At 38.5% G+C, this 23,141-nt stretch overlaps 1 protein-coding gene across 1 annotated transcript in view; it reads right to left on the bottom strand.

The window, feature by feature from the left end:
• The window catches only part of MSH3 (mutS homolog 3), a 112,062-nt gene that overhangs the window by 67,015 nt on the left and 21,906 nt on the right, over positions 1 to 23,141 (bottom strand). The window contains exons 9-10 of the mRNA XM_086480036.1: positions 5,022 to 5,134; positions 3,478 to 3,592 (exon numbers count right to left, since the gene is read on the bottom strand). Coding sequence (XP_086336162.1) covers positions 3,478 to 3,592; positions 5,022 to 5,134 — 228 coding nt within the window. The remainder of the gene's footprint in view (positions 1 to 3,477; positions 3,593 to 5,021; positions 5,135 to 23,141) is intronic.

Here is a 23,141-nt window from a genome sequence, read left to right on the forward strand (position 1 = left end):
AAGCACCTTTTACTGTCTGAAAACCATGGCTTTCCTTCTTCAGTCCCTTATGGTCCTGAGCTGACTTTGAAACCTACCAAAATCATTTCAGTACTCCCTTTTTCATAGTGACAGTGGGTAAATAAACCCATGCATTATCTTGTACACACAATGTTTCTGACATCATCAGCACCCTAGGGACACGAACATTCCCTCCATTTCTCTGACATTTCCCCTGAAAATTCATGGATGTCCACAATTTTAAGCTGAAGAACTCACATTTTGACTTCGCTCAATTTCATCTTGCCAACTCTCTTCTACCCCTACTATAAGATACAAACAAACATTTCTCCTCTTCTTGAATTCTTTCTTTCCCCTCCTCCCTCAAAGCCATTTTAACCCTTTCCTCTCCTCTTTTACTTCTGCCTCTGTCTTCTATCTTCACTGCTGGTAGTTCTCTAATCCCAAAGCTACTCCCCTCCTTCAGAAAGGTACCTGGCTCTTCCATTCCCTACATTTCTTGAAGTTCATCTATCACTGTTCAAAATCTAAAAAACCCTAGTCTCTCTCATCCATCTCCAATATGCTAGAAAAAATGTAGGCAAAAAAATAAAATATACTGAGGCACATTTCCCCAGCAACTTCTATGCAAATGATGATTTTTCAAGCAAAACTGGATACTCAACTGTATCTGAAAACTGCTCCTAGATGTGTACCAGCGTCTTGTCAAAAGCCAATAAAGGTCTCTCCATATGTAAGGGTATTAGAACACATTGATTAAAATAGCTTGTAACATTCATGGTTAAAACTATATTTACCTGCTGCTAGAGATCTGATGCAGTCTAGCCATATCACAGGGTCCTGCTATGGCAGAAATCTTTTTTTCTTTTTAATATTTTGCTTTATTTACAATCTTTAAAGTGGATTTTAAAGCTTCATCTAAATATTAAAACAAAACTTGTTTCTCCCTGACTCATGAGGATCCCTCATTGCTTACATGATGTTTCATGACTTACTATTAAATTGAGCTGGAATTTTTTTCAGCTGGGAGAAGAGTGTTTATCCAAAGAAGGTAGAGGTGTAAGGAATTTTTTTGTCATTCTTCCTATCAAACAGGTCTTTTTCATCCAGATCTGTGTCACTTACATTAATAAACTGAAAACTATCTCACAGCTCCGACTTCATGCTCACTGACTCATCAGTATATATTCACTGACCTGAATCCTCCTAGGAATTTTAAGTTGCTTGACAGTGCAATGGAAGTGTTTCTCCTCTATTTCCTCCAGAATCACAGAAGATCCATGAGCCTTACAGCCTTTGCTTAAAATGATCTCCTTTTTCAGTATTTAGATAGTATTTTACTAGCATTAGGAAATATATTGAAGTTGAGTTTGCCTCAGTATTTGTCTCACTACTTCAACATATGTGACACTAAAAACAGCAAGTAGAATTCAGTATCAGGTAGTCAAAGCAGTAAAGGCTGCAGAAGTAAATACAGTAGAATCCAAACTCTGGAGCACAAGAACAAAGTTATCTCAAAGAATGTGTTTTATTTCTTCATAGCATATCACCAAGACATCAAATAGTTCATTGTCTTTCCATTCGGATACTCATACATTCACATAAAGTCCATTAGAGCAAACTTCAGCAGGCAAATGTCAACTCTAAGACTCAGTGCTTTTCCTTCCTACTCTGTAATTACACTTGACTTTAATATGCAGCTATTACAAATGTGACTGACTGTTCCTGGATAAGCTTTCACGTAATGATGCTTTTCCTCTGCTACTGAATTACTTCTACACAAAAGATGGATTTTATATTTCCCACATTTGAAAGAACATTCACCTTATGTTTGATTGCACATACGGATGACATTGTGACAATAGTGATCTACAAGCGTGACCATGGGATCGCATTTCTTTGGCGTTCCTTAGCCAACAACATTTCCTTAGCCACCAACATTTCCTTAGCCACGCAAGAAGCACTTTAAAAAACCAAACAAACAAAACCTCCAATCAAAGAAAGGGAAAACCACAGCACCATGGTGCTCAAACACCACAGATCAGAGCACTCCTTGATGGGCAAGGCAGGGCAGATGGCTTAGAAGATGCCACAGGAATTCTTTCCTCATTAGGCTTATAAGCCCAGCAAACTTTTTCTTAACATTTTAATAGTACTTGGAGAGGGGAAAGGCAACTTAAGGAAGAAAAATCAATCCAAAATCCAGAAAGCCCAGGTATATATAATTTCCAAATATTTTACTAGATACATGAAAAAGTGTTTAAAGCTGACATCAATTTTTTTACATGCAGCTGCATTTTTAAAAAGCCTGGTAATGTAGGGATCCCCTCAAAATAAGGCTTGAAACTTTAAGAGTCTCATACTACATGTGAATTATTTAGAAATGACATGACATTTTTAAGTTTCCAGTTTGCAGCCAGACTTCCTTTGTTAAATCCTGCCTACTCACAGGATAGAGGAATACTCAGACAAACAAGAGAGTATTTTGCACAGAATCCACAACAGGTAAAGCTTAAAAAAGCACTTAATAAGCGTCAATGATATTTTCAAACTTAAGACAGGTAGGATATCAATCTTTTATATTTGTACAAGACAGGATAAAAAGATGCTTGAGTAGCAGTATCTTTCCATTTTCATTTGATTCCACCTGCCTAATCCTGTTACAAATTTTGAGTACTCATTTGGGCATATCTAACAAACCCAAGTGTTGGGACTACTTAAGGGAAGACAAGATTATTTCCATTTCCACGTCTGTGTGTTTTTGTAGTAACTTTGCACAAATGGTGACGGCCTATCAACAACTTTTTGCCTGATTGTTCCCCCACACCCAGTCACCACTGAGCCACTCAAGGCGTTTTTCAGAAAGCCAGGACATGTTGAATGTCTGTTTTCTTTACAATTGATAACTAGATTCACCAACTCAAACAGACCTGCTGAGTACTGTCTAAACATTACAACACATTAGCATTTATACCTGCTTCCGGAGCTATAGAACATTATTCACACACTTCTGGCAAAATAAAACATCTGCAAATCTAAATTACAGCACTAAATTTTTTTTTAAAAGCTGCCAAAAAGTCACAAATTTTGTTCACAAAATAAAACTGAAGTTGAGATATGATGGTTGATATTAACAAACTTTAAATTTCCCCTGTAGCATCTACCAGTTTTTGTGCCTTGTTTGTTTCCAATAACACCTGGCAGCAGTACATGTTCATTTACATTACTGACAGTAATTTCTAGACAAACATACTTCATAAAGATTTTAATGAAACACCACTTAAAAAAATAAATCACTTGATTCTTTCAGTTCTGATTAGGAGCTTAAATGTAAGGTATAATTTTTACAAAGTCTATGTTTATCACTCTAGCAGGTGGGTTCATTACATTGAAGGGAAGTTGGCTGCTAAAACTTACAAGGTAATGCTGGTACACGTATTGGCATTTTGAATTGGAAGCTTATATAAGGCAACTTACCTTGGATTGTAAAGCATCCTTTCCAAATTAAATTCTTTGAGGTATGCAATTACTGCTGCCAGAGAGCAAATAACAGGCTTATCCAAGTTCAGTATTACAGATAGTTTCTGAGGACCTAAAGAAAGAGTGATTTTCTTGTTAACTCAGTGTGTACTACTTATGTATTTTAGAAAAAGCATAATCTATTTTTCAATTTAATCAAATAGAAATCTGTAATATACGTACAGTATTCTGTGGGATCTATAAATCAACATAAAGTGAGGTTCCAAATTAACACTTACGGTTCCAAAGAATGTAGACTATTACAATATTGTAAATACATCATTAAACATAAAACATTTGCTTCCACAGGTTTTTCTTCATAAAAATGATTAACTGTTGGCATAAGAAATTTCTAAGTATATAACTAGGAACTGAATTCTGATGTCTCCATTACTGAAGGCAATATCTATGCAAGTTAAAAGGAATGAACAGGCCTTGGCACATGTGCTGATGATTCATCTGCCTCAGCCAGTCTGCAGAATATGGTTCCATCTTTGTGAGGTAGGTATTCATATTTGACAGTGCTTATAAACACTGCAATACTACATTCACTGTTCCAGCTGCAACAATAGGCAAATTCACTCCATGATACCTCAAGATAAAATGGTACTTTTTAAAAATCTATTTAGTTAAGTTTTTTCAGATGGTTTTTAAAGCTGTTCTTCTGTTCTTAAGAGTCTTAACACAAAAAGTTGAAGAAACATTTCAGATGTTGAATTTCCCTCAGTTGCTCTATATGTGTGAAATTAAGTCTGTCTAAACACACATCTTCAAGCTATTAAAAAAAAAAAAAAAAAAAAAAAAAGGGATGCCAGCCCTGTATTCATTTCTATTTAAATAATGTTCACTTTCAAGGTTCACTCCCTCCAAGCTCAAAAAAGATCCCAATGTACAGAAAACTAAGCAAAGGTGGCAGAAGAAGTGCATGGCTGAACACAATACTCCTGATTAACTCCACATTAAAAAGGAGGAGTATGAAAGGTGGAAGCAGGGATAGGTGATCCAGGAAGAACGTAGAGATACTGTTCGAGCTTGCAAGGATGAGGTCAGAAAAACGAAAGCCCACCTGGAGTTGAGACTCACAAGGTCCGTGAAGGACAAGAGCTTCTATAAGTACATCAGCAGCTAAAGCAAGATAAGGGAAAATGTGGGCCCACTGCTGAATGGGGCAGCAGATCTGGTGACAAAGGACATGGAAGAGGCTGAGGAACTCAATGCATTCTTTGTCTTGGTCTTTACTGGTAAGATGTGCCTTGAGGAATCCAAGGCCTCTCAGATCAGTGGGAAATTCTGGAGCAATGAAGATTTCTCCTTAACAGAGGAGGATGAAGTTACGGAAGAGTTAAACAAATTGGACATAGACAAGTCCATGAAACCTGATGGAATGCATCCGCATGTATTCATTATCTATGAAAAAGCTAAGAGGATGCATGCTTCAAAGACATTCTGAATGACAGATCTGTAATATGAGGCACTTTTGCATAAAAATCCAAATGACATACCTGTAGTACCAGGCACTTCTTTTGCATAAAAATCAGTAATCAGCTGAAAAGCATGGCTGTATTCAAAATGGAGGTTTTCCATCCTTTCTATCCTAATTCTGTCATCCCGCAACCTGCAAAGAAAAAATAATTTACTTTCAGTATTTATGCTCGCTTCATTAAGAACACCTTAAGAAGGTTAAGGGTTAAGAACATTTCCAAGAGAGTTTTGTTGTGAGGTTTTTTTTTAAAAACGTTTCTCCTTTCCATTGTAAAGAAATAAAATAAAACCAATAAACCCCAAACAGCAACAGCAAGCAAGCCCAAAAGAGATGTCAAGTGGTGGTCTAGTACACCTGCAAGGTAGATGTAAATATGTTTTCGTCAGTCATAAGTATTTGCCTTATCTGTTCTTAAAGACTTATGACGATTAAACAATGAAGCAATTATGCTATCTATTTCGATATTTAATTATCCTTTATCTTTAAAGGCTTTGTTTTACAGTGTACAACCTGTTGCAACATTAATCTACTGCGTCTTTCCCTATATGCAGCTGAAATAAAGTATTCCTGTCCTCTATTTCATAACTATTTGAAGACTTTTCTGTTCCTTGTGCTAAAGGACTTGATTTCTTTCAGACTTTTTTGCAGTCGAGGTTGTCACAGATGTTACTAATGATAACCCAGTCCTCCCAACATGCCAGCAGTTCTTCCCAGTTTAACAATACCAGCAAATGTAGCAAACTTACTCTGTTCCAACATTAAGCCAAATAAGATCTCTTCCATGAATCCTTCCATACTGTCAGCAAGTAATTGAGAATTAAAGCAGTACAGAATTTCAGCCATTTGTGCAACCCATGAGAAATTAATCTAGCCTGTTTCCTGTGACCCCTGCTTCCACAGCCTGCTTATGTAAGACAGTGGCAAAAACCATGCATTGTGCTGTGCATGAGATCAAAGTTGCTTGGTACCTGGGGCTGAGGTACACCTGAGATACCAAAATCAGACTCAGAGAAGATCATGGGTGTGGTGTTTACAAGATACAACCTTTCTACACTGGTTGCTTTTCGTAACTGCTCACTGAAATTAAAATTGGATGCCACATTATTAATTCAATTTGTACAACTATTAATATATTAACCAGATGTGCTGTTTAAAAAAAACAAAGTAAGAATCACACAGCCTCCTCCTGCAACCTTTGAGCATAATTACACAGCTACAGAACGAGCACTGAAGAAGGTGCTGCTAGAAAGCTGCCAGTAAAAGACATATATAAAACCTGTTTGGCCTCAGAGTATCCAGTCTCATACTACAATGGGACATGAATTAACCAAATACTTCTAGCACATTGGAATTATGCCAATGAGAGGGATTGCATAGGTATTATAGGAAGGAAATTAATCAATACCCTTTTTGCAGGGCTTTTCAGCTTCACAGGAAAAATCAAACAGGTTTTCTGCATTACATCGTACATATTCCTATCTGAAAGGATCAATATGTGCCTGTGGCTCAACTCTTAAAAATAAGTGTTATTTTCCTATAATATGTGTCAAACTAACTGAGTCTTAGAGGCTTGACTTTTCTCAGCACATCCTAGATGATCCCTTGCTTACATCGAGTGCTTTAGTTTTAACTGACTGATCCAATTAAGTTTTCAGTCCTTATGGCCTCTGGGATTCCCCTCTGCCCAAACCCTACTCAGAATGAGCAAACATTTTTAAAGCAAATGGATTTCTGTAAAAGACAGTTAGTCTGTGTTCCTCAACCTTCGACAGCCATTGGCCATTTTCTTCCTTGCATATCTCACTTGCTCCAAACTTCACTAACGATCTCCTCTTACACATCCATCCATCTTGCTAAATTAGCAGGTACACTCCCTACAGCCTTTTGCAAGAAGAATACTTCAGCATTATTTTTTTTAAAATGTGTTGTATGATACCTGGAGGTCAGCAGAATACAACCCTTTGAATCAGTCCTGCAAGACAGCAGGGCTTTTCTATTGACCATGTGTGAGTAGGGACATACAGAAATCTTTTTCTAACAGGATTATTATTTCTCATTTCTACTACTTACGTTTTTATAACACCACCTTCAGAAGCAAGGCTTAGCAAGGTCTGCAGAGCTAATTTTTAGAACCAAAGTAAAACAGGAGGCTTTGGGGGGTAACTCATTAGATGATTCATACCACATCTGCTTGTTTTAAAGTAATGGTTAAAAATTAATTGTTGTCATTTAACACATTTTTATCAAGTAACGCCTTAACATGCTTGTGTTTCATTTTATAACCAAATTTGTCCAGATCTTAGCATAAACTTTGGCAAATGATAGTTAACAATCAATAGATCTTGAGTGACTTCTTATAGTAGTACTTTTGTTTGTCAATTGTATTGATAGGAAATAGCTCAAATTAGAATTGGACAATTCAGACATTCGTAAAGATCCTCACACATTTTAATATTTATATTCTAGATATGGCATCATCAAACAAATATCTGACACTGTCTATCTGCAAGTATGCATCTGATATCCTAGATAAAGTAAAAAAAGGAAGATTATAGATATCTATTCAACGTATGGAAAAATATGTATTTTTATTAAGATGTATGAAAACAAAATTTGCTGCAGGTTTTCATGTCTGTCCTTTGTTTAGCCAGATGATCACCCATAGGCCATTTTTCTGATTATAGACAGAATGATATGTCAATGCTTTCTCTCTCCAGCTACCAATGCCTATTTAAATCAGAAGTAAATCTGCCATCAACTTTCGTAAACATCATTCTTGTCAGAACATCTACAATGAACTGCTGTGCAACTCATCCAGTTTTTTATTGATATCCTTCCCAGTACTTCTGAAAATAAGCAGTCCTCATAGGCCCATGACACTGATGGGGTTAATGATGAAACTCAACTTTTCAAAGCTTTTTTACTTTCCTTGCACAAGCTGTTCTGCTACCATCCTTAACTGGAGATTGAGCAGACAGAGATGTTTCAGGGTTTCAAACCCTGTCAACTGATGGTACTAATGAACCTACAGCGCCCCTTATTAAAATTCCCTGCTCTCTAAACACATGGGGATTTGATGCAGAACTGTTTTCCTCACAAGATGAGTTACAAAAGTTGCTTGAAGAGATGAACATCAGCCACAGTTAAGAATATTAAATCCATGTGTCCATAAATAGATGCATAAAGGATGAGATCCTAAAATACACAAATTTACACAGATGTACACACTTTTGTGTAAATACAGTAAGTCCATTTCAACCTATACTGTTCTAGGATTCTGTTACTACGGGGACTAATTTATCAGTCACCCTACTGGGAAAATGAAAAATTGCCGAGTTTTATCCCTCTATTTATCTGACAACTCAATGCATCCACTTGAAGATTCATTGCTTACCAAGTGCTTCCGGAAAAATATTTAAAAGAGATCATTACATTGGGGGGGGGGGGGGGGCAGGGATGAGTTGGGGATATCTCTTAAGACTAAAAAGAATGCTAGAAGCTAGAAAATTTAAAGCAACCTAAACAAAACTAATTTACAGAAACTGACTCAAGATATTTAAAAAAAATAATAAAATCTTTCATTGTAAGAATAAGCTTGCATATAACCACAAGAGCTCACTGCAGTATGCTCAATAAAACAGGAGTCACTTCATTACTGCTTTACAATTCACAATTAAACAGGCATAAAATGCATAAAGACTTCCTGATGAACAAATGCAGCCAAAGTTTCCTTAAAGCTTAGGAAACCTTCTTAAGGAAAACAAGGAAGTCCAGAATTTTATCTTCTAACTACTACCCTGCCCTGTCCGTTCTTTAGGGCTATTTCAAATGTGAGGATACAGGCACCAATACTTTACTGTACATCCATATATTACAACACAAGTTCATAAACGACATAGAATTTGGGAAGGGAGGTCTCTGCTCCTAAAATTTATTAAGAAGTTTTTATTTCTGATGCTAAGCGGATTTATAAAGTGAAAATAACTGTCATTTAATTTTTCCTATACACTTTATCCAAACTGCTATTTTCTCCACACTTCTCACAGTGCATTCTGCTAGGATGACCTGTATGTCACTGCAGGGAAAAAATACCTACACTGCCTGGTAGAGCAAGGTAACCCGAATGCATTAATCCTTTCAGAAATCCAAGTACACTGTGTCATCTTTGCTTATTGACATGCTTAGCAGAAACTGCATTTCTTTTACCATCACTGTGATACCTTTGTTACACAATTACTTCTAGCTCAGGGGCTCTAGGTTTAAACTTGTCTGTGAGAACTAGAGAACAACTATCCTTCCTTTTTGGCAAATACTGGCACAGAGCTCCAGTACCTTCTCTGGCAAAGTCTCAATGACTTTTCCAAGCAACTGTTCTTTTGGCACTTAGTACATATGTTTTTTCTCCTGCCAGAGTAAAGTACTTTCCCACATTTGCTCCGAACAACCTTCAGATACCAGAGATAGAGACAAGGCAAGAAAAATGACAGGACAGTCACCTTCTCTGAGTATCTGCCACTCTTGGAATGACATAAATCACTGCTCCTTGTAATAACCAAACGATAACAATCACGTGTATGCTATCAATTTACTACATACAACACGTTACCCCACAAGAACTCCAGCTTCTCAAACGCCCTGTCCCAAAACCCTCCTTTATGCTAGAAGCTGCTGAAAAGCCTAGAAGCAACTTTGACACACTTTAACATATATATACACACACACACACACACAAACACGTATATTTTACATATATATACATACATACACAGAGAAAAATTCGGGGAAAAAGCCTTGCTTGCCTTTTACTATCCAAACTATCAACATTTCTCAACACATACATCCTGATTTCCTTCTAGTTACCATAGCAGAACTAGAGCTCTACAGTTGAAAAGAACTCCAATCATATCTACAAGCCAAGATTCTAGATCCATGAAATTTGAAAAAAAAAAAAAAATTATTTTAACTTTAGGAACTCAGAGACAGGAGTTGTCAAGTAAGCAGAGCAAAGAGGCCATCACAAAAGCACACAGCAGAGAGTTGTTCAGACACTGTATGACACCCTATGCCTTCTGTGAGAACAGAATTATGTACTACATGACAAAACACATACATAGTTGTGGTCCAGCAGCTACTGCATCCACAAATAGACACAAATCCTTTCCAGGCTCCTTCCATCTGCCTAGCTGAAGAATGGGATGAGACATACTACTCTCATTTCATGGAAACCTAGTAGAAAAGATGAAGAACTGCTAGGAAACTATTTCTAAGCACCTAGAGGCAAGCAAGATAAGTAATAGCCAGCATGGATTTGTTAACAAAAAGAAAATCCTGCAAAATCCTTTTAAATTCCTCTGATGGCAGAGGAACAGATTCTGTAGACAGAGAGGAAGCAGATGATTTCCTAACGTGCTTGACTTCAGTAAGGTTATTTTATATCATTTCACACATTCTCACAAGTGATCTACAGAAGCATTATTTACATGAAAGTACTTATTACAGAATGGGTACAAAACTGGCTGGAGAACAATGCTCAGAATGATATGGGGTTGACTATCGAAATGAAAAAACGTGTTTCGCCAAGTTCCATGAAGCTCAATACTGCATCAGGTATCACTTGGACAACAAAACAGAAGACAACTCCAGTTAACTTGCAAAGGGTATGAAGTTGAAGTGACTGCACAGAACATTAGTAAAACAGACTTGAACGTCTCAACATGGTGGAGAAATTACCTAAAAAATGCAAGTTCTCTCTGTCACATATGGCTGTGAATAAACAACACATGTCCAAGTACAATGGGGGGATAAATGAGTAGAAGCTCTAATTTCAAATGTAGTTCTTTCAATTGAACGTCCAAAGAACATAAAGTTTACTTGCAAAATGACAACACTGAGCAGTTCATATCCAACAAACAGCACTATTTAAAGTCATCTTCAGTGCTTCATGCAGTTCTGTATCCGCTCATACAATTGCTCTTCAGAAGTCAGCACGGTATCTTCTCCCTCTTCCAGCAATATTTCCCTCTTGTGTTTCGCAGGTGCTGTATAGAACACGGTACTGGGAGGATGCAGCTCACTGATTTGGTCTCATCAGGAGACTGAGAGCACATTGGACTGATCTGACATGTGTGTGTTCTACTGTTACCCTCCCCCTACACCCCTCACGGTGATGTGCTAGAGACAGCTTCAGAAACCAGCTGCACAACTTTGATCCCAGAATCACCACTGGCATCACAATTCCTCCATTCAGGATTATGCCAACCAGCAAAAAATCTCTCTTCTTGCAGGGCTTCAAACAAATTAAACAAAAAAAAACCCCAAAGCAACACTACCACAAACCAAAATACAGGAACATCCCACCTAATATCTGCCATATGCCATACCACATTAACACCAGTGAAATAATGCTCCCCCCAGCTATAACCCACCATGGCAAATACCTCTTTCTGAATCAAAGTGTGAGTGAGGAGACAGTGAAGACATAGATACAATCATTCGTTCATGATAGCTTGGGATCATCCCAAGCTCTCTCTTCTGCAGACCATCCAGTCCCCCACAGCAGGGCATATTTTGTGGCTTTGTTTAACTGGTCTGTGGCTATTTCCGCCCTGAATTTTCTGACGTTATTTATATAAATTGAAGGTTGGAAGCTTCCAGCAGAATTAGCACACAGTTTTATCTTTTTTAAAAAAAAAAAGATTATTTCATTGTCGTGCATTTCTGTCAGAGAATAGTTCAACAAATACCAGCATGCCATTGTGCACTCCTTGAAACACTCAGGGTTCAAGCATGCAGTAGTATGCCAAAGAGTTTACCAGCTAACAGTCACCAGAAGTTTCTCCAAAAGGACAACATAAAGGTGAGCCTAATATGGCTCTAACATGACCCATAGAGCTTGTAGCATCTTTTTCTCACGATACAGAAGAACATGATAAACTGCTGCATCCTGCTAGAGCAACCCAGTGTGCCAGCATTCAGGATTCTGAAGGAACAGAGTGCTTTGATGCTTGCTACTCAGCTTCAAGCCAATGTTTACTCTAACTGGGGGCGGGGGGGGGGGGGGGGGCGCAGAAGGACAAAACCCCAAAGAGACAATATGAAAATGAAAAATGCACAGGCAACAGAAATAAATGAAACTCCACATTTATGAGATATACCCTAAAACCAGATGTCTCCACGTCTCCATGTCTCTTTCTCTGCACTTAGCTGATAGCCTATGAAACACCTAAGCACCATATTGTGCTTTTTGGATAATTTACAAATTATAAACTCCTCTCTCCCCCTTTTTTCCCCACAAGAATCAATCATTTCCTCTCTCTGCATTGCCCAAGTTTTGGCCAAGTACTAAATAAAGTGTTAATTATCTGTGTTCTTCCCCATCAGACAGAGTAATATTCTGTATTTTCTTCTCACATGGGGTCTTAAACTTGGTACAACAATGTATAGCTGGACAAGTTACATGAAGGGGATAAATACTCATTTACCTCAACACTGGCTCTTATTATTGTGTCTGGTCTCAATTACTTTGCAGCTGCAGTTCTGTGCACGTCTCCATCAATGTAGCTACCAACTGCCACGGTACCATCCTCCCCACCCCATCCTCGGCTGCTTATTCCCACTGCTTCCTCTGCAATGGCTGTAGAGCTTTTCTGACCCTGCACCAAAAACTTGGAGCATGCTATGATAGAAAAAAATGCACAGGGGGAGTCAGGGAAAGCTTTTTGCTGACTTGGCATGGTTAAATGGCTCAGCAACAATAAAGTGGAAAGATGGTGATGATGACAGGATGAAAGCAGCCAGCTCTGATCACTATTTCAAAGGGAAATTGTGGCAAATGCTTGCCACCAGAAAGCTTTAGGAGTGCTGGCTATTGTCTCAGACTTGTATCACAGTCCTCTTCCAATCCTCCAAAGGGCCAAAGCTTTATTTCACTATTTGCAGTCGGTCAGCAAGAGGACTCACCTGCTTTGAGACTTTCGCTGCATGACCCTTCTGCCCTCTCCACCTCCAAGTTTTCCTATTTTCATGCTTAACAACATGATTTTGAATGTCAGCAAAGATCACAGTGAGCAGACTAGAATGACAAGTCCCGCCCCTAAAACTGCAGAAATACCTGAGGGACCCTCTGGATGTCATGTTGTCCAGCCCTCCATTTGAAGCAGGGCCATCACCAACATCAGATAGATCATTTCACTAAACTGTATAAGCGCCTGTCACTGGTATAACAAAGGAGCTGACAGAAATGAGAAGCAGGTTGTAAGAGCAAGTCCAAGGTCAAACCAAAGTGAATTTTAAAATGTAGCACAAAAGAGAAGAAACTGTGGGATGGAGCAGCCACAGCTGCAGGAGCTGCACCTTGAACTCCCACAGAGAGCAGCACAGGGCAACAGCACATCTATCTGCTAATATGGCTGCACGCAAAAAGGAAATATTGCAGCACAAAAAGCAAAACAGTTGTAACCGATCCTCGCTGAAATCATGACAAAGGGCTTAATGCCAAAATTTTCCAGTACGTGACACACACCAGAAACACGTAGAGAACTACTGTTCTCTGGAAAGTACAACAAAACTGATGTTTAGGGAAAAGAGATTTAACTTAGAGAAGCAATTTAGGGTCAAAATGAAGAGTCTCATCTATACAACTATTTGGAAAAGAAAGCAGAAAGGTAATCCAGAAATTATATCAACATTTTAATTTGCTGTTCATATATTTCCCCCAGAAGCCAGCTATAGTCCATCCTGAAATATTTTTCACAAAGACAATGCCCTACTGCAAAACACTGTTGAATCTGCTCATAGAAAAAAATACTTCAGATAATTCCATACTTGACCATAAGACCTACAGCAACCACTTAATACTATTTTAAATTATCCTCAAATATAGTCATAATTAACTCTCAGAACTCCCCCTAAATTACCATACTTTTTTACCAGAAGAGATTCCTAAAAGAATGCCTACACCACCAGACAATAGGTTGGCAGACAGAAAAACTGAGCTCTGTATTACTTATTATTTAACTAGAAATATCACAACCGTAGCTCGCACCATTAAGAAAACCCTTTCAGTGCTTCATAAACATTAGCAATAAAGTAAGTAATAGGAAGAGAGTGACTACAGCCAAAAGGCACCAGCTAAAATCTCTGGACAGGCAAAGACAAGGAAAAGATGACAGAGCAATTAGTTTTGAAACTCTAACGCAAATGTGTATGGTGAATTTTCGACTATCACCTTGCTCTAAATGGCAGCTTTTCTACTAGCCCCCTCACAACTCCACACCTCCTTTACTGTACTATACATTTTTCAAAAGTGAACATACTGCTCTTTGCTTCATAAGGTCATGTGTTGTCTTATCATACTTGTGTTGATCGACGGGAACATGAAACTTTCCCATTTTCAACAGCAAAAACTTTTGAGCACACAGCACTTTCCTTTGTTTCACTTCTGATCTTTTTGGAAAGGCTTTCCACCTACCAGATCTTGCAGTGAAGTCATAACCATTGTGCTTCTGTCAAATCACTGCCTACTGTCATTAAAACTCACCATTACAACCCCATTCTAGGATCAAGCTGATGGAGAAAATTCAGTAGAGTACATCTTATTCAAAGACACATCTTCCCTAGCAGCAGAAGTAATGGCCCAAATTAAACTGAACAAAGTCAAGCTCAATGCTTAATAATGTTTCCCACCCATTTTAATTATCTCCCTTTCCCTTATGCCGTGCCTGAGCAACTTTCTCTTAAGCATTTTGAGTTTAATATATTTGAAATGCCACTGGCCCTCAAAACATTCAAAGTCATCTGAATCCTATACATACATATGCAAAATATTTAATGCTTTGTTCCAAGAAAGGAAAGCGTTTCCTAGGTGAGGCTGTTAAAATAAGTAAAAATTAAAAGCAGATGTCTACAATACAACATACTTCTGGAAAGAATCTTGAATGCAAGTTAGTGACTTCTTCAGAGGATTAAGGAGAACCCCAAATCACAGCTGAATGCTGCAGTATGTGTCAGCCATAGAAAACCCACAGCGGTTCTGAGGAGTGCTGCTAAAACATGAACCATGCATGTGCCCAGGCGATAGAAAGAAGGATATTCTACTAGCACAGATAAATAGGAAGTTGAATGGAAGTCATCATCAGCTTATGAAACATCATTTCCAATGATTATATAAGTAATGGAGACAGTGACAGAGAGTCCGTCCATATATCTGTTATAAATCAATTTGAACTAACCTCCCACACTGCTACCACAACTCCACCTGCCAAGAACTGTCAAAACCATAAATCCTGTTCTTTAATTAGCATGAGAATTGCTGTGGAAATTTACTAGGAGTGCTGAACATCCAACACGGACCACACTAAGAAAGTATATCGCTTCTGCAAGCAGGAAGGTCATACCTGGGTTTTACATCCATCACTGCACTGATGTATGTACGGATGATGGATGTAACACCATTTAAGTTAACAGTGCTGAAGAAGGGATCTAGCTCCTGTTCAGGCTCACCCACTGCTCAGTTTTCAACTTTGCATAAGGGAAGCTCAGAACCTTTGATAATAAACACACACATGTACGCTAACAATAGAGCAAAAGGGAACTCATATGAGAAGACGACAGCCTATCTGTTTTGTTGGGCTGGACTGCTGTATTACAGGAAGAGAGAAAATGTGGAGGTCCCCCAGGGACAGCCTGAAGGAGGGAGCAGGCCAGGGAGCAGATGGTTGTACTTTCCATGCAGATGTCATGTGGGAATGGAAGAGCTGAAAGGCCTCCAGGAAGAATCTATCTATGCCTTGTCTGCATTACAGAAAGTAATATTCTGACCCCTGTCTGGAAACTGATCAGCAGTCAAAATTAGCTACATGTAACTAATTCTGCTCCCCTGATCCATAGATTTGTGTTCACAGCTGGAGAACCTCTGATACTCCAAATAAACTAGTAGAAACTGGACATTTTCTTCTTTCAGTTTATGGGAGTGCAGGTCACAGTTCAGAGCAGAAACAATGGCCTAACGTTTCTCCCAAGCATTCCTCAGCCAAGTCCTGTCAGAGCAAACCCACCAGTTCTCAAAGTGGCAGATGTCAATTAGCAACACATACCCAAACAAAATCTCCAATTAAAAAAAAAAAAAGAAACGCTGAATCCTCTTGATAAATACTTTGCCCGCAGGATTACAGACCAACTTAAAAAAATTAAGCAGGGAAAAAAAATATTTAGCCCATAACATCTCACTTTAAATTTGAAAGGAAAGTGTATACATTGCTATATTTTCAAATTATGCTGACAGGTCATTATACCTGGCACTCGGGAAAAAAACCTGCAATTGTTCTTGAATTCTTTGCTTAAAACACCGCATTATTCTAACAAGTTATAACAAAAAGGAGAAAAATTCCAAAATATGTCTTCAGGATTTGGATAATTTTATCCAGATGTTTTTGTACCTAAGACTTGATATTCATAATTAATATTTTTAACTACCTGCAAAATAAGTATCTGACCTATATCCAGACCTGAAACTTCTGGGTAGCCATTCCTCTGGGTATTACCCATCATTAAAAAAAAAAAGGTGGGAAATACGTTCATCCGAGTTGCAGAGGAAAAGAAAACCAACAGCGTGGTGTTCACACACCACTCAAGGCTCCATACTCAGAGCAACATTAAATAGGTCTAAGTGATGCATCTGGAGGAACAATACATCTAGGCTATGCTGTACTGGTTGTAATTCAGCTAGCAGAGGTAAAAGAGTAACATGAAGCACAAAGCTTCACAGCTACTGGTCAGTGCTTACAAACTGGTGCTTGTTTGCCTATTTCCTTTACAATCACATCTCAACTATCACATTCTCTTAGACTTGATTTTTCCATGCAGGTAGGACACTAAAGGATATTGCTTTGAATTTTGTGCAAAGAAAAAGCAGGGAAACATACCAGGATAAAGTAATTTGAGTTCCATGAAGGCAAATCATTCTGGTGGCGGTGAATGCTAACCCATACTGGGCCATAGTAGCGCAAGAATGGTGAGATCAAGTGATTATTCCACTCTACTTGGTATTCGCAAGACCCTATCTGGAGTACTGCGTCCAGTTTGGGCCTCCAGGACAAGACACCTATCAACAAACTAGAGGAACTCCAAGAGGGCCTCTAAGACAATTAGGAGGCTAAAGCACATGGCAAATAAGGAAAGACTAAGGAACTGAACTTATTTGGCATGGGAAAAATAAGGGGACATCTTCTACTATACAAAGGGCATTTAGAAAAGCCTGGAGCAGATTCTTGTCAGACGTGCACAATGAAAGGACAAAACCAAACAGTCGCAAGTTGTTCAAAATTCTGCACAGCCTTTAGGGAAAAAAAAAATTCCTCCCCACAGAACCAATTAAGCACAAAGGCAGGTGGTACAGACCAGCTGGGGACTTCCCTTCCACAAGGATTTTCCGAATTGGGCAAAACTGCATGAAACCTGATCTAACATTGAAGACAGGCCCCTGCTTTAAGCAAGAGGTTAAACAAAATGACCTCCAGAAATCCCATTGAAAGCAAATTTTTCCAAGGTTCTGAGAAACAAATGATTCTAAAAAGCTGTGAAAATTATTGTATTACATACAACATAAACCAGTTGTAGCTTAATGGCGCCAATAAGAACAAGTATATACAGCCTGGCTGCATAGCCTTTCTTGCCTTACAGCACTCTCCTACCAAGCAGTTTCTTCTGTGCTGTAGAAAAGAGATAGATGAAGATACAACATTTAATTTACCATTACAATTATCTACTAATGAGATCAGAAATAGATCTGACACTAGAATAATTATGGTTCCAGAGTTGGTTTGTGACCACATCATGGTCTTAGGTGATCTGCTTCCACAAAGTCTTTCTCACACATCTCAAACTCACGATCTGTGCTCTGACCAGTGGATGCTCTTGGGAAAACTACCAAATTTTCCATGCAGGAATTCTCTCAATATGTCTTCACATAGAGGACTTCAACCACCCAGTAGCTAGGAGATTAAGAGACATGCTCTTCCATTTTCTATGGGTAAACTTCATATGCAACAGGAAGGACAGGACATACTATTTAAGCTGATTATCTAACTGTATTTCAGTCAGCTGAGACTGGCATGAAGTCTCTTTTTTCTTTTTTTTTCTGGCATGCATAACTTGCTGTTCACGTTTCATTCTCCTCTTACGCCACTGACAGCATCACTTGAACTGACTCCAACTGAATGGATATGATAGATTATGTAACTAGTCAGTCTACTAGGGTTTTCTCTTTTTTCCTTCCATTTGGAGGATCAATGTTTGGGACACCTAACACGTTCAAGTCCTCTCTACATGGCAGAAATAAAAATATTAAGCCACAACAAGATCTTGCAGCTGTCAGCATTTGTAACCACAGATGTAATTAGAGACTATAAAAAACCCAAAACTATTAAGTATCTCCATCCCAAAAATCAAGCCTACGCTGTTTTGAAGAAGATTCAGTAATCAAACTGAGTTTGGTTTTGCCCATGGCCTATACCTTGCAAGACTTTTTACCCTTTTTCAAGGAAGATCCAGTTGTGTGTTGTTATAGTGCATTTTTCAAAATGACAATACAACCTAGTATGGCTGGAAAACTGTATTATCCCTGATTTTCTTCCAAAAATTACTCCATCTGAGCTCTCCAGCTACGATTAAAATAAAGAGCCTCCAATTCAAAACTCACAAACAACAATATCCAGCGAGACACTACCTTCAAATGTAAACACAATAGGCAAAGCTCTGCTCTAATGCCACTCCTTTTTTCTTTGCTATTACTAGAGTTACTCTCCATTCCTGTCAAGCCAGGAATTTTTTTTTTTTGCTGCATTCTAACCCTTCACCCAGTGTGACCAACACTTGTCTTGCACTCCAGAACAAATCCTTCTAACCTGGATCTTTCAATTGCCCAGTGAAAACAGGATGACATTTAAGATGGGGGGAGGGAGTTAAATATAACAACAAATCCAAGTATGGAGTGAGCAAGAAGTCCCTAAGGAAGCAATTTAAATGAAAGCAAAAAAAAAGAGGAGGAACATTTACTGTTACGCGTATTAATATGAGGATGAATATCGCATTCATCCTCCACACCAAAAACAAAAGAGGCTTCAGAGGTTTGATCATGCGCACTAAAGGCGAGTGGGGATTTTATTTTTAATAATTTTAACTCAAAGAGAAATTTGGCTCTCATACATTAAAAAAACCCTGCAAATGGCAGATAAATGTTTAAAGAAGTGTTCAGACCCTGAGAGTTCTGTGTTAATCCCCAGAAAGGCCAAACTTGTTTCTGGAAAGATTGCTGCTGAGTTTGGCCATGATTTGTCTTGCACTGGCCCAAAAGGAGGCTAGTTACATCCCCACTGTTGACTGGCCATGTCCAAAAGAGCAAGAGATTCTCCATGATCAAGGGGACCACTGCAGTTCTCAACCATCTCACAAAAGGAAAGCTGAAACACAGAATGGTTCCACAAGGCCCTTCTTATGCCTGCAGAGAAAAACTTCCAAGCTTGGGAATGAACACTGTAAATGTAACGGACAAAACATTCTGCCCATGCAGAATAGACTTCTATATTTTACACTGTTGAAGTATGACAATTCAGCAAGGCAGAGCTTGTCTTCAGTACATGCCTATTTACTGCTCTCAATATACGAGCCTAGCCTAAGAACTGCACTGCTATTAGAGGTTTTCTTGTGTGTAGCGAGGAAAACACAACCACATGTCCAGCTTTAGTCATGCAGTGCTTTCCTCCAGGAACTAAGCATTTTGCCGTGCTGTCTATGTCATGTTTTAAAAGGGGTTCCTCTGACAGTTGGTAATGTAGCCTGCCTCCATATGAAGTAGTACATGCCTACAGATACTGGTCACCCAACATGCATTGAACTATCATTTCAATCTCACTGCTTGAGCAGAATTTGGCACAGGGAACTTCTCATCTCCCTCAGATAAAGAGCTTTACATGTTTTGTAATGTTTTTAATAGAGGCTGCTGGACGAAAACAGGGAACAGCTGTCTAGTCAATTACACTTTTAATTAATGTTTCCTTTGATAAGCTGATAAAGATTTAAGAATCTATTAAATGTGATGAAATGAACTTGTTAACTGTTCCACACAATTTTTCAGGCTTTCCTGTGAGATGTACAAAGATGCTTAAACACAGTGACATTTCTAATGTAATAAATATGAAAAGCATTAATAATCATGCCCTCTATATACAAAATTTTCTTTTCATTACCATATTCCTGTAATTAAGAGTGGCACATTTTAACTGTAAATGGCTACTTACCTTGATTTCACATTCTATGAAAAGTTAATAAAAGTGAAAAAGCAGGGAAGTTATCTTTCCCATGGCTTAATTTAACACGTACAGATGCTGTACACTGTGTATGTTTCATATTACTGCTTTGCTAGTATTTATGATCAATGAGACAACAGCAAAAAGCTAGTGAAATTATTTTACAAATGGAAAACACATGTGAAGGAAACAGATGAAGGCAGCATCACTGACGAAACTCCTTTCTGAGGCACCTTTTCACAGTATGCTAAAAATCAAACAGAATACTTTTCAATTAGTAACACTTGATAATATGCTGATTATATATCACAGGGTGATTAAACTGCCATGTGAATTTCAATTCACTTTTGCAACATCAAAAAGCTACACAACAATTATTTATTAGTTTCACTGCAGCCCCAGCTTGTCTTTTAAACCCTTTCAGAGACGTAATACCAAGAGTCAAATATAACCCCTCTGTGATCAGTATCCCTTTATTTGCTTAGTAGACTCGTAAAACAGACGTATGTACCTTAACTGAGTAACCATGGGATCCTTCTCTTACAATTACTGCTCTTCCCTTAGTCCTTACCCTTCATTTTGGAGCATGACACCACTGAATTCATACACACACACATGTTATCTTTGAATCTACAATATGAGCAGTCTAGAACAATTCTAGAAGTATAACACGCAATGTAATTGGAAATATAATGATCAGCCCTTCCACATCAGAACTGAGCTGGTTTGTCTCATCACAGTCCTTACCTAAGCTTTCTAAAGCAGTTTTGTGTTCAAGATGATCCATCATATTTCAAAGGCCGTACACTCACACTGAGTTACAGAGTGCTTTTCTGCCCATCTTCCATATTACCAAAGTCACCACCTCAAACCCAGTACCTGTCTAATGGACAGTATGAAATGCAGGGGTCTGACACGGTGTAGATTCAGATCCCTACATTATGCACATACTGGAGCAAGTAAGAGATGTATCTATTCTACCTAATCAAAAAACCTGTGCTATACAAGACAGCATAAAACCATGGATCTTAACCAACAGCTGTCTCCAGTCTCCAGGATTACAATTTCTTTTATTTGATAGAGTTGGAAGTTTCCACTGTGCCATGGCTCACAAAATTACATTATGATTTTGAGTAATAAACAGATTCCAAAATAGGCATTAAAAAAAAAATAATGCAAGTTAATCATAAATGCATTTGATTATGATCATTATGAAAGCATTTATTTACTTAGGCAACCCACATGCATTAGCATTCAAATTCTTATGCCAGATCAAGCCTGTGGGTTCAATCTGGCTATGTCTGAAACCTGGGCCACATTTAATTTCTCACATCCAGATTAGGTAACCAAATGTTTACTACTCTGTTCTCCAATTTCAGTCATTTTCAGCTTAGCTTCAAGAATGTTTTCTACATCTTGATGCCTCTGTACACTTTAAGTCAGTAAGCATTATAAATTCCCTAGCAGCTAGAAGGACACCTTCTGGCAGCCTTCACTCTGCAAACCTGTGTGAGAAATGCAGCACAAAGGAGGAGCAGCACCCTTGGCTTGTGTTGGCTATACAGCTCCCTATGCTACATTCAATTCCTGCTTTTCAAACTCCAAGGCTGGCCTAAACAGCCAGTTATTAGGTGAACCTGGCTGTAAAATACCCACTCAAAAGAGGAATAAGTGGTCTGTAGCATTTTCTAAGTTGACTGATGCATTTCTTCAGCCTAGTTTAAATGCAGGTTTTCTCCACTCTCCTGATAACACTGCTACACACGAAACCAGATCCTGTATGAGCTATGATGAAGACATTAAAGTTTATCAAAAAGTGCATTAAAAAGCTTGTCTAGGAAAATGGATGTTCCACCAAATTCAGTCAAAAAAAAGCAAAGTACAGTCATCAGTGTACAGTTTTCCTTAGTTATAAATTGATTTTTTTTTAGCCAAAGAATACTGGCTGGGCTATTTTTCTTTATTTGCTTTTTTTTTTTATGGGCAAGGTGTTTACAAAACCCTGTACAGCTCATCCATATATAGATAACTGCTATATTACACATATATATACTTTCACTTAGATTAACTCAAAGCACAAATCCTTTAAATAAATTTCAGAAACAAAATCACTTTTTTTTTGTCAAGGCCATGAGGGATAACAAGTACACTGTATTCACAATATACACAGAATGCTTTATGGTGAGACTTAACTTCTCCACTTTGAGATGCAAATCCATGTGCTGTCTTTTCAGATGACTAAAACAGGTTAACACATCAATTAATACTGTAAGTAAGGATTTTTGACAGCTACACAACTGTTCCCCACAAATTAAAGGATTCTTTTTTCAGCCTTTCCCTCTTCCTACTTCCCTTTCTCTCAGATGCACCAAGAAGTTATTTTTTTTTGTACAGCAAATGCAACACTACCCTGTGAACGGATTTGACAGATGGACTGTTCTGTGGGTGAAGAATTGGTGGATGGTCACATCCAGAGGATAGTGGTCAATGCCTCAATGTCCAGATGGAGATCAGTGACCAGTCACATCCCTCAGCGGTCCGTACTGGGACCAGTGTTGTTTAGTATCTTGATCAATGACATAAGACAGTGTGATTTGAGTGCACCTTCAGCCAGTTTGCAGATAACACCAACCTGAACAGTGTGGCCAACACAGCTGTGGGACAGGATGCCATCCAGAGGGACCTGGACAAACTCAAGAAGTGGACTCATGTGAACTTCATGAGGTTCAACACGGCCAAATGCAAGGTCCTACACCTGGGCTGGGGCAACCCCCAGTATCAACACAGGCTGGGGGATGAAGGGAATGAGAGCAGGCCTGCCAAGAAGGACTTGAGGG

The sequence above is a fragment of the Leptosomus discolor genome, chromosome Z (genome assembly GCF_034619465.1).
Source record: "Leptosomus discolor isolate bLepDis1 chromosome Z, bLepDis1.hap2, whole genome shotgun sequence".
Classification (NCBI taxonomy): Eukaryota; Metazoa; Chordata; class Aves; order Leptosomiformes; family Leptosomidae; genus Leptosomus; species Leptosomus discolor.